The 17,938-nt window shown below is 44.7% G+C and overlaps 1 protein-coding gene across 3 annotated transcripts in view; it reads right to left on the bottom strand.

Moving 5' to 3' along the window:
* Window positions 1–17,675, bottom strand: part of LOC136599751 (zinc finger protein 665-like) — a 79,627-nt gene extending 61,952 nt beyond the window's left edge. For 2 of the 3 annotated variants that reach the window (XM_066588812.1, XM_066588813.1), the window contains exons 1-7: window positions 17,571–17,675; window positions 17,276–17,455; window positions 9,980–10,103; window positions 9,833–9,897; window positions 9,214–9,316; window positions 7,421–7,533; window positions 7,114–7,293 (exon numbers count right to left, since the gene is read on the bottom strand). In XM_066588812.1, coding sequence (XP_066444909.1) covers window positions 7,114–7,293; window positions 7,421–7,533; window positions 9,214–9,316; window positions 9,833–9,897; window positions 9,980–10,103; window positions 17,276–17,455; window positions 17,571–17,627 — 822 coding nt within the window. In that variant the 5' untranslated portion in view covers window positions 17,628–17,675. The remainder of the gene's footprint in view (window positions 1–7,113; window positions 7,294–7,420; window positions 7,534–9,213; window positions 9,317–9,832; window positions 9,898–9,979; window positions 10,104–17,275; window positions 17,456–17,570) is intronic. The other variant, XM_066588815.1, reaches the window with a different exon arrangement.
* Window positions 17,676–17,938: the final 263 nt, after the last annotated feature.

The raw sequence follows: 17,938 nt of genomic DNA, 5'->3' as shown, positions 1-17,938 counted from the left end.
AAACACGCTCGTGTGAACGCATCCTAACAGTAGACCTCACAGTGAGGACCAGTAAATCATGATGTTTGGCCACAAGAAAGAATCATAAAGGTTCGTGTTAGTCAGTGCTATTAGGTGGTGTCCATCTCACACATTTCCTGACACCTACATGCCCTATATCATTCAGGGTAGAAGTGAGGAGAAGTAATTTTATTTATTTGAAGTTAATACCAAATAGGGTGATGAAATTAAAAACTTTGGATAACTTATTACAATCTGTGTTTCTGGAGTTGGTCGAAAACATCAGCATTAACATCAGCTCTAAAAACGTAATGTGATAATCTGTCCTTTTAAGTAACTAAAGAACAAACCAAAGAACATGTTACAACTGAGAAGGACATAATAACATAAGAAAAAAATGAGTGGGTGCCGTGTCCCTCAATAAAAGACAAGAAAGGATATTACAGTGAGACAAAAATCTGCATTTCTCAGTTGTTTCATCAGGGGACACAAGACTGTGGAATGCATCGATTAAGAAATGGAGGTCCCAAAGGAATGTAGGAAGCGTGTACAGAGGTACTGTATGCGTATCATCTTGGAGAATGTTTTGACATAGGACTCAGAGACTAAATAAATCTTTATTTATATAGAGCCAACATATTCTGCAGCGCTTACAAGACAGGGGAAATAAAAACCAAAACACGGTTACATGAAGTCATCACTTGATGGAGACATTAAGGTAAGGGTCCTGCTCCAACGAGCTTACATACTACAGATAAAGGGGTGATACAGAAGGTAAAGGGGCTGGAGATGTGCACGGTATGGCGAGATGGAGAGTAAGGGGAGCTATACACATAAACAATAGTCAAATTGGGCTGTATAATGGCTGAATCGGTATAACTGCAGATGCCGGATAATTATGGCTAGCAGGAATTGCAGTCGGTAGGACAGGGAGCATGTTATCAGGTAGAGTACAGAGGAGTTGGTTTAAGGGATGTGGTATGCCTCCCTGAAGAGGTGCGTTTTTAGTGAACGCTGAAGTTTTGTGTGTCGGCAATTGTCGGATAGCTTTTGGTAGCGCATTCCAGAAGACAGGCACTGTTCTGAAGAAGTCTTGGAGGTGGGAATGAGAGGTTTGAATTAAAGTGGCACTTAGTCTGATTTCATTACCAGAGCGGAGATGAGGGAAGCAATGTAGTGCAGCACGGTGCTGTGGAGGGCTTTGTGGATGAGGATGGCGAGTTTAAATTGTATTTTGTATTTGACAGGCAGCTAGTGCAGGGACTGGCACAGGGCAGAGGCGTCCAAATAGTGTCTGGACAGGAAGAGGAGCCTGGCTGCCGCATTCAGGATTGATTGGACAGGGAAAGTCGGGTGCAGAGAAGGCAGATTAGCAGTGAATTGCACTAACCGAACAGAGAGTGGATGAGGGCAACAGTGAGCATTTTTAGCGTGTCCAGGGTGAGAAAAGGGGCGGATTCTTGAAATGTTTTTGAAGTGCAGCTGACATGTTCGGGCAAGAGATTGGATATAGGGGGTCAAGGAGAGATCAGAGTTGAATATAACCCCAAAGCAGCGGCCGTGCTGTCTGGGAGTTCTGGTGGTGCCACCTACTGAAATGGAGATGTCAGAATGAGGTCGGTTAGTAGATGGACGAATCAGGAGAAGGTCAGTTTTTGAGAGGTTCAGTTTTAGATAGAGAGAGGACATAGTGTTAGAGACAGCGGACAGACAGTCAGTGGCATTCTGGAGGAATGTTGCTGTGATGTCACGGGAAGAGGTGTATAACTGCGTGTCATCAGCATTGAAATCCAAATCTCCTAATGGTCTGTCCCATTGGGGCTGTGTAGATGGAGAACCGAAGCCTGGGGGACTCCAACAGCAAGGGGAAAAGAAGGGAAGGTACAGCCAGCAAAGCAGACACTTAAGGAGCGGTCGGATGGGTAGGATGAGAACCAGGAGAGAGCAGTGTTCTTTGGTCCAGTGGAGCAAAATATACTGAGGAGGAGTTTGTGGTTAACCGTGTCAAATGCTGCAGAGAGATCGAGGAGGATCAGTAGGGATTAGTCCCCTTCCCGATTTGGCCATCAGGAGGTCGTTTGACACTTTTGTCAGTGCGGTCTCTGTCAAGTGTAGGGGGCAGAAGCCAGACTGTAGGGGGTCAAGACAGCGTAGAGGGACTTAGAGGGGGGGGAGAGACTGTAGAACAGTTCAATAGAGATGGGCGGTGTACGGGCTTGTCGTGGGTGGGGTTAGGATGGGAGCTAAGCGTCACCACGAAACCTTGCTTTTTCATGTCTCTTGCTGCCATTGGGAGCACGCACACAGAGGGGGAGAGTGCAGGGCATTGTGGGGAGGCAGCACAACAGCGTCATCTTTGAAAGCTGCATTGAACATCAGATATAAAAGTAAGAAACAGACTTCCTAGCTGATATGCCGGACAGTTTGAGCCTCTGTATGTTCTGTGTTACGATGAAAAGTGAAAAGGAAGTATCATTTTTATTTTAAAAAATTACCCTGCGTGGCGGGACAACCCCTTTAAGTTCCGCAAAAACGAATTTGGGTGGAGGACAGAGCCCTGTGGAAGAAGATATTAATAAAGCAGGTGTCATAAGGCACCTGCAAAGAGGTTGACAATGTCTGCATACTAAGAGTGTCAGAGCCAATATGGAACTATGAGAATGATTGGAACTCCTTACACTTTATTCTTCTTGCTGGCAAATCAGGGCGAAGGCATCAAGATGAAAAGAGCATTCTACAGGATTGATTTGTTGCTGACCGGGTAACTTCACTTCCCACAAGACAAACTATATATATATCTATAGAAATCTGCTGGTTTGATAAGGATCTGAAGGGGGACACGGGGTCAAGGTGTTTCAGCTTATTTCTGAAAAAGAAGATGAACTAACAGATAAAATTAGTTGGAGGAAAACTGCCAAAAGACTGCAGTGTTATAAATAAAGCCACAGTATTTCACAGCATGATGCGGCACGGCACACTACGATGGTTCTCTTATACGAACGTATATCACAATTGCAGCCATAGCTGGTGACGGTGATACAGGCTCTACCTCTTAGTGAGCTTTGTGAACCAATGAGAGCAGCTAAATGATCATCATTGGTTTAGTGGGCAGGATCATTCATATGATTATCTTTTTTTTGATCATTCATATGAACACTCCGACCGTCAGCATGTCAGATTAAGCTGGCAGAGCAGCGAGAGGTCTTGTGCCAAGTGACAGATGATAAGCTGTATGTGTCTGATCATGCCACACATGTAGAGCTTGCTAAGAACAGATGAAAAAAATTCCAGCCTGACAGATGATGTTTGGCAGAGTCTTCTATCGGCCATCATGAACAATCATTTGTGTATAATATTTAAAATGATAGCTAAAATGGTCAAATTACTACAGGCGAGTAGTCATAGTGCCCTGATGACTGGGGGCCTGCAGTCTCATACATCTACTTCCACTAACAGGCTTACAGGATGAACCAGCTGGGAGGACGGGGCCCAGACTGCAGGATCTGTCATCCCCAATAATCCCACAGACCACAGAATAACATCTGCAGCCGCTGACTGAGGAGAATCTGTGACTCCTCTCTGCTGTATTTAGTGGTTACTACTCACCTGGGCTGTTACCTGTAGGAATCTCCTCTTCAAACTCCTGTTTGACTGTCACAATTGTTACTGTATCATCAATATTAGTCAGATCTTCATCCTGATTCAAAAGCTGTGAGACAAATATTGTAAAAGTCAGCAGACGGTTGGAGAAGTCGTGTGGAAGGTTTTACATGACCAGAAAAGATCATTAATCATGATGACCAAAAGTGACCTGACAGGCGTAGTTATCTGAGCCACAGAGCTGCCAGTCTAGAAGCTGAACATAGATAATGGATGGCGGCTCAATGATCCCTCAGAAATCTGTCTACCATCCTCATTAAACAGGAGTAAAACATACAATCATTGTTAAAAACCATCCCTACTCTAGAAGTTGTCGAAATTGATTGAAACTTTCTCTGTGTGATTGTAATGTAATAAGTAAGGTAAGTGATTACAATATCAGAGCAAAAGGAGAATTTATTGCAGAAAACTGAACCCTTGAAGGGAGGCTTCTAGTACCCCGTTGGACTGCCTCTAGCTTGGAACCAAGATGTAACACGGAAAGGCATGGAGGCTCTAGTACCCCGTTGGACTGCCTCTAGCTTGGAACCAAGATCTAACACGGGAAGGCATGGAGGCTCTAGTACCCCGTTGGACTGCCTCTAGCTTTGATACAAGATGCAATACGGGCGGGCATGGAGGCATACAGGTTCCATATGGTATCCCCTGACATATCGCTCCACATTTGCTCTAACTGAGCCTGTAGATCATGCAAACTCATAGGCTGTCGAAGTTCGCATTCCAGATGGCCCTATACATCTTCTATTGGCAATAAATCAGGTGACCAGGCAGGCCACAGAAGTGTGGCAATGTTGTGGAGGCATTCCTGTCACATCCTTACTGTGTAAAGCCAAGTACTGCCCATTGGAAAATGCCTCTTGGAAGCTCTGCCATGAGAGGCTGCAGGATGTCCTGAACATATCAATGAGCGGTCATTGTCTTGATCTGGTCTTCCTCTGTCTCTGCTCTGCTTACCCCTTCACTAACTCGCCTCTCCTGCTTTTGGACCATAAACTCCCCTCTTTCTTTGCCAAGCCCCGTAGCATCTTTCCAGACCCACCTACCTACTGTACATATAAGAATCTTCAGGCTGTTCACATCCAAAACATTGCTGAATCTCTACAGACTTCTCTATCCCCTATCTCTCTGCTTTCCTGCCCCAAGCTGGTTGCCGCACATTACACCACTTTCAAAAATGCCCCAGATGAAGCAGCATTCCCCGTGACCCAAGCCATCGGATGCAGACCTCAGCATCGCTGGCTAACACCTCAAACGTGCTTCATCCAGCGGAGCTCTAGCTGTGCTGAACGGCTGTGGAGAAAATCACAAATGTCCACAGACTTTCTCGACTTCAAATTCATGCTCAGAACCTACAACCTCGCCCTCCACCATGCCAAACAAGTCTACTTCAACTCTCTCGTTTCCTCACTATTCCACAACCCCAAATGACTCTTTGACACTTTCCACACCCTCAGCCCTAAACTGCAGCTCCCAGAGACGAATCTCAGTGCTGAAGAGCTGGCTGCTTACTTCAAAAAGAAAATCGACGACATCCAGCAGGAAATAACCTCCCAATCCCAGACTGGCCCCGACCCTACTCTCATCAATACTGCATCTAGCTCCTGTTACCTCTCTGTACTTAGATCAATGACAGAGGAAGTCTCTAGCTCTGCTCGCCCCACCACTTGTGCTAGCAAACCCCTTATCTCACACCTCCTTTGGTCCCTTTCCCCGATGGTTATCTCCCATCTCACCACTATATTTTACCTCTCTCTGACCTTTGGCATCTTTCCCTCCTCATTCAAACATTCTATCATATCCCCACTGCTAAAGAAACCAACTCTTGACTCGACCGATGCTGCCAACTACCCACCCATCTCAAATCTCTTTATCTCCAAACTATTAGAATCCCCCTCCTTAAAGTGTCGACTCCTTTATGTCAATAAGCCACGTCCCAGCCGCATCAACTTGAGAATATCTAACCTTTATTCCTAGTTGTGGTGGATGGTACAAGGGCAACGCGTTTCTGTGCTTTAAGGCACCTTTTTCAGGCCAAGGGGACACTTCAAGGAGGGGGATTTCTGGGTATCATACCCTCCTCCTCTCGAGTAAGTGCCATTCTTTTCCTTGTTTTGTGACATTCATGGTTGCTAAACTGTACAGTTCAAGAGCGCAGACTTCTTTTTACTAATAGTCCTTTCCTATATTTCTCTGCTTGGGGGAGATTCTCTGTTTAGAGAAACCCCCAATTGTTTCTGCAGCCCTCCCTATGTCTGGAGGATAAGAACTGTTCCGCTAAGCAGCCAACTGGCGACCTTAAGGCGCTCTCTGAACGCTGTTTGTACACTAGGCTCCTCAGCATAGGCGCTCATCCCTAGGTCCTTAGACATGAACACAGCTGTCATCAGTACCCAAAGCTGGATTTGTTGCTGAAAACAACCCGATTCCACTTCATTCACAACACCACCACAAACGGAGTTCCTAGAAATGGTTCTGACAGACACAGGGATCTGTAACGATGGAGCAACCTGTCTCTGGATTGTGATCAACAAAATAGTAGAAGCTACTTGTGTTTGCTGAATGATCAGAAAATCCTTTCTATTTATGGTCCGTTGAGGGCGTCCTGAGCCCGGCCGCCTTGTGTGCATTCTTACACATCCACAGTTCCCAACACCTCCTAACATTCTGGTCAGAACGACCCAGCTGGTGGGCAATTTGTTGATACGACCATCCAGCTTATGGCATTCCAATAATGCACCCCCTCTCAAACTCTGTCAACTGGGTGAAATCTCTGATTCCATCGAAGAGGCGTCTAGTGGTCAACAAGCTCTACACAAGGGGAAAAAGAGGTCACTAAACACAAGTAGCCTATGAGAGCCTTATTATAAACCAAAGGTGGAACCACTTTTATGTCCTCAAGTCGCAAGACTGATCATCTAATCATGCCACAACTCTAATCATTTGTATATCTGTCTGAGATGTAACTGCATCCCGAGCTTTGCAGCAAAATTACAACTTCTTCTAGGGGCGGGATTATTATTTTCTTTTACAAATAGTGCATTATAAAGACTGAAGACAAGAGCTTTACAGCCTACAGATCAGAGGGACATCTCCATCTACCTGATGGTCCTGTAGAAGAAGAGGACGGGGACATCTCTCTGGTGGGCTTCTCTTACTGGATGGAACTGGAGGAAACACAGACAGACACTGAAGTCATTCTTTACATACAGATAATAAAGCCCCCCGCGTATTTAGTCCTGTCTATTACCTGGTGATGGGAGCGGCTGGAGGGTCTCCATCATGGCCTCCTTGTACAGATCCTTGTGTTCTTCTAAATACACCCACTTCTCCATAGAGAAATAGACAGCAACATCCTGACACCTTATAGGAACCTGACAACACAATATACAGTCATTACCCAGAAGCCTCCAGTGCTGTTACTGTATAATGTCCCAGCATTCCCTGCAGCGTCACCTCTCCAGTCAGCAGCTCAATCATCCTGTTGGTGAGTTCTAGAATCTTCTGTACATTGATGTCCTCATGTATCAGGGAGTGAGGTGGGGGTCCCGTGATTGGACTCAGGGGTCTCCCCCATCCATCACACACAGGGGTCTGACAGCCACCACTAGAGGTCTTCTTCACTACTGTGTAATCCTGTATATGGGGAGACATTAATAAATATCACTACAGACATTTCCAGAGTCCATCACCTCTCCAGTGACATCACCGGTTGTTACCATAGATAAGAATGATGTAATGTGACATCATCAGAATCCCTCACCTCTCCAGTAAGCTGGAAGATTAATTCTAGGGTAAGATTTAATACACTCTCCGCCATCTTGTTTCTGTCCTTCTCCATCCTTGATCCTTTAGTGAAGGCACCTGAATAGAAATCTGATCCAACAAAAATCCCACATAACAATATACAATTACAGGAGAAGAAACAGTTGGGCAGATAATAAATTGTAGATTTTTCTTTACTTGTCTGGATTGGGGACGAGTAACAGTAGCATACACTGGCTCTTTAAAAAGGTAGTGTGCATGAACCCTGCGGGCAGCAGCCTGGGAGCGAGCAGAGGAGAGTTGTGCAGAGCGTGAATGGCAGCAATGCCTGACTGCAGCCTCAGCAGCAAGTGAGCAGCGGCGGCGGGCAGCGATATGACGTTTCAGTTCCCCCCACACTACCGGTGACATCAGAGGGAGGCCGGCTGATTGGATGCAGGAAATGTCCGGATGTTTATACAATACAATACTTTGGTCATGTCTCCCCAGAAGGGATTCCTAGAGGGAAGCAATGACCGCCATATTTCATAACACGATTTTACCCATTTACATACATCAAACATGGCAGAGGAGAGATCATTCATTCAGATTATATCCGTTTTGGCCGACTCAAAGGCCATGGATGCAATGGGATTGGTATTTTATCACTAATCTAGAGATATTATTCTTTCCATTCTATACCCCACAGATGAACCACAATCTCTCTGCATGCATTTACATGGGACGACTATCGTTCAAAACTGCGCAGGAGCACAGGTATGAACAGCCACCGTGTTTCCCCCCGATAATAAGGCCTGTGGCGATGCTGCTGCAGGTTTTCGCATCTTCCTTCAAGCCGACAGAGCAGTTCTTCCTGACAGCACGTCTTGAATACTCCGCTTCCAGCAAGGTAATGCTCTGATTGGTTAATCAAATGCCACATCAGCCAATGAAAGCCGGCGCTGGATTAACCACTCACAGCTATTCAATGAATGGCTATGATTGGTTAATCAAGCGCTGGTTCTCATTGGCTTACGCAGCACTTGATTAACTAATCAGAGCATTACCTTGCTGGAGGCAGGGTATTCAAGCCCCGCTACCAGGAAGAACTGTTCTGTTGGCATTAAGGAGGACATGGAAGCCTGTAGCAGCAACTGAGACCAGTACGAAGAACCCAAACGCCAGCTGCTAGGTAAGTAGTATTAGACCCCCCCCCCCCCCCAAAAAAAAAACGGTCTTATTTTCAGGAAAACGCTGTACTAATGATGATCGTCCAATGTTAAAGGTCCTCTCCAGGGGTAATCTGGAGTCACAAAGTTGGGGTAGTGACAGGGATAGTATGGAAATGCTAACAGCACACTTGCTGAGCAAAGGGGGAATAGTTGAAAAAAAGTCGCATTCTAGAGAAAACCAAGAAACGAATGAATATTAACGAACCCAGGAGAGAATGTGTGACTGCAGTAATATCATACTTCCATAACAGGCACGATAAGTGACTACAAGACTATCAGCTTTCAAACACCAGATATTAATATAAAGTCTATAGATACTGAAAATAACCGACATGAACAGCCGTTTGGGTGGTTTTTGCTCTTGTTATGGTGTTTCTAGCTGCAGCAGAGCCGACCATTGCCAGTGTCAGATATCTACTGCCACTAACAGGCTTACAAGATGAACCAGCTGGGAGGACGGGGCCTGGACTGCAGGATCTGTCATCCCCAATAATCCCACAGACCACAGAATAACATCTGCAGCCGCTGACTGAGGAGAATCTGTGACTCTTCTCTGCTGTATTTAGTGGTTACTACTCACCTGGGCTGTTACCTGTAGGAATCTCCTCTTTACATCGCTGATCGCCCCTCACATTTGTCTCTGTAGTATTAATATCGGTCAGATCTTCATCCTGATTCAAAAGCTGAGAGACAAATATTGTAAAAGTCAGCAGACGGTTGGAGAAGTCGTGTGGAAGGTTTTACATGACCAGAAAAGATCATTAATCATGATGACCAAAAGTGACCTGACAGGAGTAGTTATCTGAGCCACAGAGCTGCAGGTCTAGAAGCTGAACATAGATAATAGATGGCAGCTCAATGACCCCTCAGGAACCTCATACAAATGTATATCCGGCATGGCTACACACGCTGCACATTGTCTCAGTGGAGGAGATCAGCGTCTACCAGACACATCCGCCGTTTGTCTCGGGGGACATAAAGGAGCAGATAGATATAAATCCAACCTGTTGGCCCCTTATTCCCACCAGCAGTCTCCACCGACAGAAAACTGGGAGAAGATGCAGACCACATGTAATGTCTCTGGTCAGCGGTAATCCTGCCATCTCCACCGGCCTCATCACACACGTAGAAGACATCTAATAAGAGTGAAGACAAGAGCTTCACAGCCTTCTACAGATCAGAGGGACATCTCCATCTACCTGATGGTCCTGTGGAAGAAGAGGACGGGGACATCTCTCTGGTGGGCTTCTCTTACTGGATGGAACTGGAAAAAACACAGACAGACACTGAAGTCATTCTTTACATACAGATAATAAAGTCCCCGTGTATTTAGTCCTGTCTATTACCTAGTGATGGGAGCGGCTGGCGGGTCTCCATCATGGCCTCCTTGTACAGATCCTTGTGTCCTTCTAAATACTCCCACTCCTCCATGGAGAAATAGACAGCGACATCCTGACACCTTATAGGAACCTGACAACACAATATACAGTCATCACCCAGAAGCCTCCAGTGCTGTTACTGTATAATGTAAGAAACCTGAGGGATCCTTTTCTGAAGCTCGGACCCTAGCAACAGGAGCTGATTGGTGAGAAAAAGCGGGTGCCGATATAAAGAGCTGCTGACGGGACGGGGGCTTCAGTTTTTTTCTACAGCACCACATGTTTGTAAGCAGTTACAGAATCCAAGTGAGAGTTCCTGGTTCCTGCCACAGCTCCTCTTACAATTCCTGTCACAGCTTCAGACCCTCTATGAAGATGAAGGACCTTCTGCAGCGGCTGATCATTGGCGAGGATGAAGCAGGTGGTGAGGAACAGCTTCACAGATGTCTAGAATCCCCAGCGCTTCAGCTTTAGGACCCGTGAGCAGTGTGCGCCAAGAAGAGCGCCGAACAGGCAGATGAATCATTTGAACACTTGTATCAGAGGAGGATTCGTTGGTAGAAAACCGCCAGCGAAGTGAATGCGGAAGGAGAAAGCTACCTTTTATCTCCATCTGATCGGAGGCGACCGAGACCTGGCAGGTCTCACAGTGCCTACCAGATGCCAACACCAAGTCCTGCACTGCTGCAGGGTACAGGTGAAGCTCTACAAGATGGTGTTACCCCTGATAACTGGCACCGGTGTATAGAAGGATTTATCTGATGTAACATTTAGGGTAGATTTGTCAGGTTTAAATGTGTTAACCCTTGCAAGGCTTTTAAAGAAAGGGCTGGTTCAGGAGTGATGATGGGGAATGTATGTCTTGTTAACGAACGTGTTTTGTTAATGGTGAGTGCAGAACTGGTAACATGGATTGCCGCCCGCCTTCTTCGGGTGGGCATGATAATACAGTAAAGGTGGTGGTTATTAGTAGACTGGAGCATCTAGGGTTAAGTCTACTCACCATATTTCTAATTTGCTAATTTGATCTGAGTGAGAGTAACGTTTCTGAGGTAACTGTAAGCACTGCTTGAGAGAGTGTTGGTAACTGTAAGCACCGCTTGAGAGAGTGTTGGTAACTGTAAGCACCGCTTGACAGAGTGTTGGTAACTGTAAGCACCGCTTGACAGAGTGTTGGTAACTGTAAGCACCGCTTGACAGAGTGTTGGTAACTGTAAGCACCGCTTGACAGAGTGTTGGTAACTGTAAGCACCGCTTGACAGAGTGTTGGTAACTGTAAGCACCGCTTGACAGAGTGTTGGTAACTGTAAGCACCGCTTGACAGAGTGTTGGTAACTGTAAGCACCGCTTGACAGAGTGTTGGTAACTGTAAGCACCGCTTGACAGAGTGTTGGTAACTGTAAGCACCGCTTGACAGAGTGTTGGTAACTGTAAGCACCGCTTGACAGAGTGTTGGTAACTGTAAGCACCGCTTGACAGAGTGTTGATGGTATTTCTGAGGGCACTCTGTTGGTGGTACCTCTGAGTGCTGCATGGAGTCTGTAGCAGCCGGTGGTTTGGAATGCTGCTGGTGTTAATCGGATTTGTTTTATAGCTACTTGTTTTATCACCGTTCTCTTCAGTTAAAGAATCCAATAAAAGGAGTGATGACCACAAGAAGCAAAGATCTTTATTAATTGGTTACAGACTGGGAATTTTTGCTCTTGTGTTGTTGGGACGATCCTCCACTGTTACGTCAGTTTTATTCCACTGTTCTTGCTTTATTCAGAAATAAAATACAAAATTCCTTGCATCCAGAAAATAGAGAATTACGTGCAAAAAAAAAAAAGATGAGGCCAGTAGCCAGTGAGACTTACAACGGTGTTGGAAGTAGGCCTAGTCCATTAAAGAAGGCTTTTTGAATGGCTTCTTTGTGCCCGAGTCCAAGGGCCTCTGTTGTAAGGAGGTTAATAAGTTCAGTTATTTCCTATCTTGATATCAGTTAAAAAGAAAAAAATTCTTAAGCAAATAGACGAGGGCAAAATTGCCGGTCATTCGGATATCGTTTTTAGTCTATTTGAGGTCTCTTAGACTTCTTCTTTGGTATCATCCCTATCTCCTCTCAGTGATTGATCATTTATCTTGCCCAAGGTATTTTTCTATGAAGGTTGAGGTTGCACCGGATTTGCTTGTCAGTTTGTCTTTAATTCTTTCATTTGCAGTTCAAGTATTGACTGTTCTTGGACATGGCTTCACCCATGGGTTTTTTCAGTAATGTAGTTACTTTGAGAGTTTTGCTTCCTTCCTAGAAGTGGATAGTTAGAGGATTTTTTTTTTTAAAGCGAGTAATTCATTTTTTGAATGACTTTGTATTTCTTGGTCCTCCTGATGAAGCCACTTGTAAGGAAGTTAAAAATTTTTGTTCAACAATGAAATTTTTTGGTATCCCTCTGGGTCATGAGAAACCTTTTCCCATGACCACCTGTGGTGGAGAGGAGCATCGACCAGCGTAAAATGTCTATTTGTTGTACAACTATCCGTATTTCACTATAATTTGATTTACAGAGACCCATAACAAACTCTTTCATCATGATTGCCACTGGACAGCAACATGAAGTCAGATGTGTGCTGCATTGGCTGCTGAAGATGGGTTCAGTAGCCCGGATGATGGGGAGCTAGTCTTCGCAGCATCAGACCATCTCTATATTCAGCCAACTTGAATCAAATGACACACACTGACTTCATTTTCCCTGCCCCTCCCCCTTCTCCAGCATCGAGCCAAGGACAAAGGAGAAGTTTGCACATGGCAAGAGGACAAGGACCAACTAGTGTACAGAGACTGGGAGGAGGTTCCATATAGCTCAGCCTATAGCAATGAGTATATACCATGTATGTTCTACCTTATACGCCTATAAAAGCCAGGTATGTGTTTAGATAAAAGGAGTTTCAGGCATAATACACGGCAGAGCTCTCGAGACTTCAGACTGAACTGGACTCAGTGTGAATTCTTTTTGTGTACACATAAATCAGAGTTTTCAATCAGGAGGCTACAAAATACCCCAAACCCTGCTGGAGAAACCTTATTCCAGAATACACCAGTTTGGAATTCTTGGGTATTATCACTGATAGTTGTGCCATCTGCTTGTGTGATCCTGATTGGTAATTTATTATTTTTTTCTTTCTAGAAGATCTTAGCATCACAAGAGGTCTTCACTCTCTCAATGAGCATGTTGACGGTCAATTCAGAAGAATGTTCAGCTCGCATGGATGCAGTTTTGCTAGTTTAATGGTAGTTCCACTTGGCAAGCGGATTCTGTTTTTAACATCCAAATTAAAATTGGGCTTGGGGGGGGTGGGGGGGGGGGGGGCGCTTCTAGGAAGCAAGATTACTGGGTACTCTGGAATGGTCACTGGCCGGCTCAACCATGGTGTAAGCTCGAAATGGATAAGCATTCGCAGGATGGGAATGTGTTTTTCTTTTTGCTTTCTAGGTTTAAAGCAGGTTTGCCGTATACAGTTAGGGCCAGAAATATTTGGACAGTAACACAATTTTCGCGAGTTGGGCTCTGCATGCCACCGCATTGGATTTGAAATGAAGCCTCTACAACAGAATTCAAGTGCAGATTGTAACGTTTAATTTAAAGGGTTGAACAAAAATATCTGATAGAAAATGTAGGAATTGTACACATTTCTTTACAAACACTCCACATTTTAGGAGCTCAAAAGTAATTGGACAAATAAACATAACCTAAACAAAATATTTTTTTTTCAGTATATTGTTGCGAATCCTTTGGAGGCAATCACTGCCTTAAGTCTGGAACCCATGGACATCACCAAACGCTGGGTTTCCTCCTTCTTAATGCTTTGCCAGGCCTTTACAGCCGCAGCCTTCAGGTCTTGCTTGTTTGTGGGTCTTTCCGTCTCAAGTCTGGATTTGAGCAAGTGAAATGCATGCTCAATTGGGTTAAGATCTGGTGATTGCCTTGGCCATTGCAGAATGTTCCACTTTTTTGCACTCATGAACTCCTGGGTAGCTTTGGCTGTATGCTTGGGGTCATTGTCCATCTGTACTGTGAAGCGCCGTCCGATCAACTTTGCAGCATTTGGCTGAATCTGGGCTGAAAGTATATCCCGGTACACTTCAGAATTCATCCGGCTACTCTTGTCTTCTATGTCATCAATAAACACAAGTGACCCAGTGCCATTGAAAGCCATGCATGCCCATGCCATCACGTTGACTCCACCATGTTTTACAGAGGATGTGGTGTGCCTTGGATCATGTGCCGTTCCCTTTCTTCTCCAAACTTTTTTCTTCCCATCATTCTGGTACAGGTTGATCTTTGTCTCATCTGTCCATAGAATACTTTTCCAGAACTGGGCTGGCTTCTTGAGGTGTTTTTCGGCAAATTTAACTCTGGCCTGTCTATTTTTGGAATTGATGAATGGTTTGCATCTAGATGTGAACCCTTTGTATTTACTTTCATGGAGTCTTCTCTTTACTGTTGACTTAGAGACAGATACACCTACTTCCCTGAGAGTGTTCTGGACTTCAGTTGATGTTGTGAACGGGTTCTTCTTCACCAAAGAAAGTATGCGGCGATCATCCACCACCGTTGTCTTCCGTGGACGCCCAGGCCTTTTTGAGTTCCCAAGCTCACCAGTGATTTCCTTTTTTCTCAGAATGTACCCGACTGTTGATTTTGCTACTCCAGGCATGTCTGCTATCTCTCTGATGGATTTTTTCTTTTTTTTTCAGCCTCAGGATGTTCTGCTTCACCTCAATTGAGAGTTCCTTTGACCGCATGTTGTCTGGTCACAGCAACAGCTTCCAAATCCAAAACCACACACCTGGAATCAACCCCAGACCTTTCAACTACTTAATTGATTACAGGTTAACGAGGGAGACGCCTTCTGAGTTAATTGCAGCCCTTAGAGTCCATTGTCCAATTACTTTTGGTCCCTTGAAAAAGAGGAGGCTATGCATTACAGAGCTATGATTTCTAAACCCTTTCTCCGATTTGGATGTGGAAACTCTCATATTGCAGCTGGGAGTGTGCACTTTCAGCCCATATTATATATATAATTGTATTTCTGAACATGTTTTTGTAAACAGCTAAAATAACAAAACTTGTGTCACTGTCCAAATATTTCTGGCCCTAACTGTAAGTCTATGATGAAATGAATGGCGGGATATCATGTTTTCAGAAATGCCTAGGGGTGGTCACCAATTCTTTTCAGCAAATTAGACTAGGGTTACAAGGATACAAAACGGTTGCTTTTTCCAAGGATCAAGGGTCTGCTATAACGTTTGGCTTATTGAACAAGCTGGTGTCAGTGTTTGGTTGGATCTCGGGTTATGAAGGGATGTTGTTTCATTCTGTCTCTTATTAGCGAAGTTTGGAGCATTGAGATGCGGAGAGTTTCTGGCTCCGTTCAGAGCGGTTTGCTCGCCTCTTTTATTCTCGGATGTGTCTGAGCAGGAGAATGGCATAAAATTTTCCTGAGGCGCACTAAAACAGGTAAGTTAAAGAAAGGGGGTAGGATCCAGATTTTCAAAACCCTAATGTTAACCTATGCCCGGTGCGGGAATTGAAGCGCTTCTAGGAAATTGGCCGGAGGCAGTTGTAATCTTTGTTTTGCCATGCGGACGGTTCTTTGGGTCACGTTTTCAATTTACGAGCGTTTTGAAGAAATGCATTGGTAAGATATGCTGCAGCGGAGTAAAAGTTACTCTGCAGTACTTTAAAACTGGGGCAACTGTAGAAGCTGCGTTTAAGCGAATAACGCATTAAGAAAGTGAGGAGATGGGAATGATCGTTTTAAGCTGTGATATTTTTCTGTCTTCACAAAAAACATGTGTGGATCACTGGACACGCTTGTATTCACTGGGCTCAGCAAAGAGCAGTGGATCGCTGTTCCTCGGATGATTTGGGGTTAGATGTATCAGTTTTGAGTCAGAGGGATGAAATGGTTCTTGCTGATGTTAGAAAGGGCAGGGCTTCCTGAGCCAAGCATCCCTGTGATTCATTTGGGAGGGAAGGACAAGAACAAAATTAGAACGTTTGACCTGTTATGCAAAATCAGGCAGGAATTGTGGAGGGTTAAAGCCATTTTCCTGACATAATTTTAGTATCTTCCGGATTTGGACCCGGTTGGTTTGGGTGCTTCCAAAGTTTTATTTTTGAATGAAATATGGAAAAGATTGAATAGAGTGCTTGAGAAATGGTCAGCTTCGCTCAGGGTTTTTCGGTTCAGCACGCTGAGCTAGAAGGGTTTTAGTTGGCCGCACAGAACTGGATCGGGTGCATTCATTCGACATTGCTTTGGATATTTTCAATATGGGATTGCAGGAGATGATTGAAAGGGCTGCTGTTGTGTTGGGGGAGGCATGCCATAGTTATGTCATGGCCTGGTGGGAATGCTGCCCACCTCCTGTGGGTGGGTATAAAGATGGATTAAAGATTGGTTAGAGACTTGAGTAGGTAGGGATAAGTCTATCTGTTATATATGTCGGGGTTTTTTTGAGTTATTAATATTTATAAGGTAACCCTGTTTAAAATAAAGGCCGTGACCCTTCAAATCCATGCTGGCATCTGTGTTTTCATTTCAGGTATATGTTTAGATATTAATATAGAGTATAAGATTCCATGTACGGCCGAAGGCCAATTAGGGTCTGAGGCCTCATGGAATCTGAGCGGAAATGGTGTTAAAAGGTCTTTTCGGCATTAATTATTTGAGCATTGGCTTATTAGGTAGGTATTTAATAGAGTTCACTACAGGGTCAGCTGTGAGCGGCTGGAAGGTTCTAGAGGTTGTTGGGAAACTTTGGAGCCCTGGTGATAGATGGTGATTAGTCTGAAGAGAATGGTGAGATGAAGCCTGAGGGATCCTTCTGTGAAGCTCGGGCCCTAGCAACAAGAGCTGAATGGTGAGAGAAAGCGAGTCCCGACATAAGGAGGTGCTGATAGGACGGAGGGCTTCAGTTTTTTTCTACAGCACCACAAGATTGTGCCCGCCCGCCCTCTTGTTTAGCTTCCAGCTTGTTGTGGCATGTTTAAATGGGGGAATGCCACCTGCCTCCTGGGGGTGGGTATAAAGATGGATTAAAGATTGGTTATTGGTGTAGACTTGAGAATGTAGGACTCAGTCTACATGTCATATATGCTGCTGCCTTTCAAATCTATGCTGGTGTCAGTGTTTTTGGTGTTTTTTTTTTCTAGGTATATGTTAAGATATTAATATAGAACATAACATTCCATGTCCCAGCATTCCCTGCAGTATCACCTCTCCAGTCAGTAGCTCCATCATCTTGTTGATGAGTTCTAGAATCTTCTGTACATTGATGTCTTCATGTATCAGGTGGTGAGGTGGGGGCCCCGTGATTGGGCTCAGCGGTCTGCCCCATCCATCACACACAGGGGCCCAACAGCCATCACTAGAGGTCTTCTTCACTACCGTGTAATCCTGTATATGGGGAGACAATAATAAATATCACTACAGAAATTCACCTCCCCAGTGACATCATCTGTTATTACCATAGATGAGAATGATGTAATGTGACATCATCAGAATCTCTCACCTCTCCAAAGAGCTGGAAGATTATCTCTCTGGTGAGATTTACTACACTCTCCGCCATCTTGCTCGTGTTTTCCTTTTATCCTTGGTGGGTCAATCAAGAAAATTCTGTTGTATAGAAGATATCAAAAGATGTTCAGAAATTAAAGAAACCTGATAAGTCAATACCTCAAGATGAGGTAATAACTTTAAGATTTTAACCACTGTGTGCAATAATATTATGTACTGCTCCCCCCTGCGCGACAATAGTATGTACCGCTCCCCCCCCCCCCCGAGCCACAATAGTATGTACCGCGCCCCCCCCCCTCCCCCTGCGCCACAATAGTATATACAACTCTGCCAAAGTTTGTACCACTCCATCCTATGCCTTAA

The sequence above is a fragment of the Eleutherodactylus coqui genome, unplaced genomic scaffold (assembly GCF_035609145.1).
Source record: "Eleutherodactylus coqui strain aEleCoq1 unplaced genomic scaffold, aEleCoq1.hap1 HAP1_SCAFFOLD_402, whole genome shotgun sequence".
NCBI classification, from domain to species: Eukaryota; Metazoa; Chordata; class Amphibia; order Anura; family Eleutherodactylidae; genus Eleutherodactylus; species Eleutherodactylus coqui.
The sequence above is the reverse complement of the archived record's forward strand: the minus strand, read 5'-3'. Positions and strand labels throughout refer to the sequence as shown.